Genomic DNA, 4,741 nt, shown 5'->3' with positions numbered 1-4,741 from the left:
AAAAAAAAAAAAAATAATTAATTAATGAATTACAAAAACAAACAAAAAACCTCATCTTGGCTTGGGCTGGGGATATAGCTCAGTGACACACTGCCTGCCTGGCAAGCACAAGGTCTTGAGTTCAACTCCTGGTACCAAAAAAAAAAGTAAAACCATCTTGGCTTTATTAATTTCCCATTCCTAAAACCAAAACTGTCTTGAGAATTTTTTCTTTAAACACAGGATGAAAAAAAAACCACCAAAAAAACATAGGATGAATTGGACAAAGCTGTTCAAAGTTTGCCCCTCTTTCACTGAGGTTACCTAGAAAGAAAAAACAGATAATGGCCTTAAATAGTTTTGTACCAGGCAAAATCCCAGAAACAGATATTAGCATCTATCTCAACTGGATCGCTCCAGTTCTTATTTCCTACCAAAAAGATAGTTCTATATGGTTGATATGAGCAAGTAAAAGATAGCTAAGACCCACAGAGTACACAGTAGTTCCAAGTAAAAAAAAAAATTAACTATACACATTAACTGAGTGACCAAAACTAACAACACTAATGAGAGGCAGATGGGTACCATGTACCATCAGATGTGACATCCTAAAGACACATATTAAATTTTTTTTTCCTCTGTCCTACTTGTGTAGTTTTCCATCTGGGAATGAAAAACCTGCATCTATTATAAGGAAACATCAGACAAATCCAAAATTAAGAACAATTTATTAAAAGAGAGGACAAGGTAGTTGCGGATTTTATTCTTCAAGAAGTCAATGTCACATTAGAGAAAGGCTGTAGAAATGTTTCTGATTAAAGGGGAATAAACAGACATGATAAATGAAAGCAGTATCTCATCCTAGATTAGAAACTGTTCTGAAAGGATAAAAAAGCTCTAATTAGCTAGGCATGGTGGTGCACACCTATAACCCCAGCAATCTATGAGGCTGAGGTAGGAGGATTTCAAGTTCTAGCCTAGCCTGGCAACCTAGCAAGACCCTATCACAGAATAAAAAATAAAAAAGGAGGGAAGAAATGGAAGTGGGGGGGAATGATTAAAGTATGTTATGTGCATATACACATCTGCCAAAAAGGTGCATGTTTGTAATCTCAGCAATTGGGAGGCTGAGGCAGGAGGATAACCATGGGTTCAAAGCCAGCCTGAACTACTTAGCAAAACTGCCTTAAAAAAACAAAAATCAAAACAAAACAAATCTGCTAAAATGAAACTTATTAATCTGTATAGCCAATATGCACTAATAAAAATTGCAGGAGTGTGAGGGAGAGTTGGGGATGTAGCTCAGTGTGAAAGCCCCAGGTTAGATCCCTACTACCAAAGAAAAGAAAAAAATGAGAAAATTATTGGATCGAACTAACAAAACTAGTATAGAGGTGACAGATTAACTTTCCTAAAGTTGGTAACACTGGTTGGCATGTTCCATAGTTTAACATAACACCAAAACATTCGGAATTTATCTTTACAGACTACAATGCAGGTTAGTTTGGAATGGTTGAGAAAATATTACTTTAAAAAATAGATTTGTACATTTAAGAGAATGGTCACATGACAATTCAAATAAGGTAAAATGTCAGTAACAGATGAACATGGGTCAAGGGCATTTTTTTCTTATTTCTGCAATTTTTCCGGTAGTTTAAAATCATTTCCAAATTTTAAAAAATTTATTTTAAAAAAGTATACCTAAACACAGCTTTACATAAAGGCCTCTGGTTGAAGCCAGAATTTGAGGGAGAAAGGCAGAGGAGAAAATGTGAAATGTGGAAAAGTATATCCAATAAACAAATTTGGGATTGAATGGAAATCACATGATTTAAAATAAAGAGAAATTAAATTCTAAAATTAAATTTAAGACTTCTCAAACAACATTTGAAAAATCAAAATACTTTACCTTAGTTTAGCTGAACGTAGTATTCTGGTGAGGGAAACACAGTTTCCTTCCATGATACCCTTTCCAACTGTGGGAATAATGCTTTTGCGGCATGCAACATATAGCGAACATGCCAACCAGTGTACAATTTCTCCCTGGCAGGCAAAAAACAAACAGTAAAATGGTTATATTATGCTAAAATGCTTAAATTCCAGAACCAGAAGCTATCTGAAAATTATCTAATTTTCCTTTTACATATAAAGGATCATACAAATAAAGATATTCACCCAAGGTCACAAAGCTAAGTTAGTTGCAATAATGGATAAAAAAACTTCATATTCCTTGTCCTGTGTTTGTATAACAATAACATGATAAATCAGCACTAATCTAAAAATTGAGCTCTCCACTATATTCCAACGCTAGTATTACTGAAAGCATTGTTTTAAAATTAAACACTGGATAGAACACACACTGGCAAAACCTCAATTCACACATCTATGCTTTCTAAAGCAAAGATTTAGTGCTCTGATCAACTCTGTGTAACCGGAGATTCAGATCTTCAACCGTCCCTGGAGTCATGAGGTAAAGGTTCCAGGTTCCAAGTTCCAAACAGAGCAAATGACATGCAGAACATACAACTAAGAACAAGCAAGTCATATTCAGGAATCTGAAACAGGCATCTACTTGAATGCCTTGGCCATAGTTTACACATGATAAATGCTTATTCAGTGAGAAATCAAGCGAAGCCCTGGGATATCAAATGTTTTCTCAGGCTTTCAAAAATCAACCTGGGCCAGGTATGGTATATCACATGCTTGCAATCCCAACTACTTGGGAGTCTGAGGCAGAAAAATCACAGTTTCACCCCAGCCTGAGCAATTTAGTGAAATCTTGTCTCGAAAAAATAAAAACGGCCTGAAGAGCCAGGCTCATGGCACGTAACTGTAATCTCAGCATTCAACAAGCTGAGGCAGGAGGATTATGAGTGTGAAGCCAGCCTGGGCTACACAGGGAGACCTTGTTTCAAAAAAATAAAAAGCTGGGGTGTAGTACAGGGTGCTTGGGTTCCATTCCTAGCAGGAAGGGATCAATCTGTTTTCAACTGAGAGGCCATTAATTCACAACCTCCCTTACTTTATTTTTTTCTTAGCTTTCCAGTCATGCCACCTTCCGATGCAGATTACTGTGCTTTATCCAGTCTACTCAATCATATCCTGCAGCCATGCAAGTCTCTCTGTGGTACTTATTCTCATATACAGACATACATACAGTTAATCCCAAACTTTCAACTCTATGACTTTGAACCCAAATTATTATTATTTTATTTAATCAGAGGAACACCCTATATATAGTTAGTCAAGCCTCCTGGCTAATGAAAGCCTTTGAACAGAAGGCCATTGGAGCACTATACTGAAATAGAGTGGTGTCTCAGTTTTCCGTAGGGGGTTTGGATCCTAGAGGATACCAAAATCCAGGGATGCTCAAGTTCCTGATACAGAATGGCAGAATACTTGCATATAACCTGCGATCATCTTCCTGTAGACTTTAAATCACCTCTAGATAACTTATAAGACTTAATACAATGTAAATGCTATGTAAATAGACCTAATGTACTATTTACAAAATGACAAAAGTCTGTTCATGCTTAGTAGAGATTCAATTTTTCCCCAATTATTTCTGATTTGCTCTACTTGGCGATATAGAAGCCCACTGCGTATTTCATTGCAATTCTATCTTTACACCAAACCTATTCTTGTCTAGGTTTCTGTATTAAAATGATCCTGGGTAAGCCGCGACATTACCCGGAAAATATGTGTAATACTGCCCTGCCATGTTCACAGGGCTGTTATGAAGACAAAACACCAGAATGATTGGGAAAATCATTCCGACACACTGTTCTGAGCTTCAGCATGATGAACTGACAAGAGGAGCTGAGGTAAGCTTTATGTACACTGACTTTGCTCAGACGACAGCAAAGTGAACAACTCACCCTGCACCGGGTGAGTCAGAGTGGAGGGTTTAAATGGCTCAGACTTCCAAATCGGGCTCTCTCCTTAACCGTGTGACCTCGGGCATTACACAGCTTAACTACTTTGAGGATCCGCTTCTTTTTTCCGTAGAACGGGGATCATAGAACGTATTCAAAGAGAACTGTGACGATACATTCAAAAGGCTGAGCAGTGGCGTCTTGGCACGCATTTTAGTTTTCATCACTGTATTTGTTTTTATCGATTTAACGGAGGTACCATGACGTCTGGGGTGCAGGGAAGTCTGCTCAGAAAGCCGAGTCTGGGGGCTTTGGACAAACTTCTCCTTTTCTGGGCTTCGGTTTCCCGTCTCAAAAGAAAACGCGTGGGCTGGATGATCTACACCCACTGCCCGCTCCGCACTAGTGGGCACCGGACTGGCCAGCGCCCAGTCTCGGTGGGGAAGGTCCCACCACCCCCATAGGCTGGGGCAGGGGCGGGGCGGGGGTGGGGCCTGGCGAGGGTCCGGTCCGGCCGCCCACCTGCGCCGCTCACCTCTAGGCTGTAGTTGCCTCGGATGGCGGTGAAGTCGTCCAGGGCTTCGGTTGCGCTCCCCTCGTCCAGGTTCAGCTCCTGGCACAGGGCCTGCAGCGCCTCCCCGGCCACGGCGACCACCGCCGCCCCCTCTCCGTGGGGCGCGTCCTCGAACATCCCCGCGGGCGGCGCGCCACAGCCCGGGAGCCTTGTTCCCTCCCTGGCGCGCTACCCACAACCACCCGCGACAAAGCGCGCGAAAATTGGCCAAGCAGAGTGCGTCTCTTTGATCGTCTGCTTCCGCTTTTCTCCTTTAAAAAAAAAAGTCCGTCTCTTCTCTGAAGCAATTAGTCGCCCTTCTCCAGAAATGTGA

At 40.9% G+C, this 4,741-nt stretch overlaps 1 protein-coding gene across 3 annotated transcripts in view; it reads right to left on the bottom strand.

Moving 5' to 3' along the window:
• Rbl1 (retinoblastoma-like 1) overlaps positions 1-4,741 on the bottom strand; it is a 75,136-nt gene extending 70,395 nt beyond the window's left edge. The window contains exons 1-2 of one of the 3 annotated variants that reach the window (XM_013514137.1): positions 4,390-4,741; positions 1,889-2,022 (exon numbers count right to left, since the gene is read on the bottom strand). In XM_013514137.1, coding sequence (XP_013369591.1) covers positions 1,889-2,022; positions 4,390-4,545 — 290 coding nt within the window. In that variant the 5' untranslated portion in view covers positions 4,546-4,741. Of the gene's footprint in view, positions 1-1,888; positions 2,023-3,857; positions 3,960-4,389 lie in introns of those variants that run through there. The other 2 variants (XM_005384716.2, XM_005384718.2) reach the window with 2 other exon arrangements.

This window comes from Chinchilla lanigera, unplaced genomic scaffold, assembly GCF_000276665.1.
Source record: "Chinchilla lanigera isolate Chin_1 unplaced genomic scaffold, ChiLan1.0 scaffold00021, whole genome shotgun sequence".
Lineage (NCBI taxonomy): Eukaryota > Metazoa > Chordata > Mammalia > Rodentia > Chinchillidae > Chinchilla > Chinchilla lanigera.
This window is presented reverse-complemented; position numbering and strand designations above follow the sequence as displayed.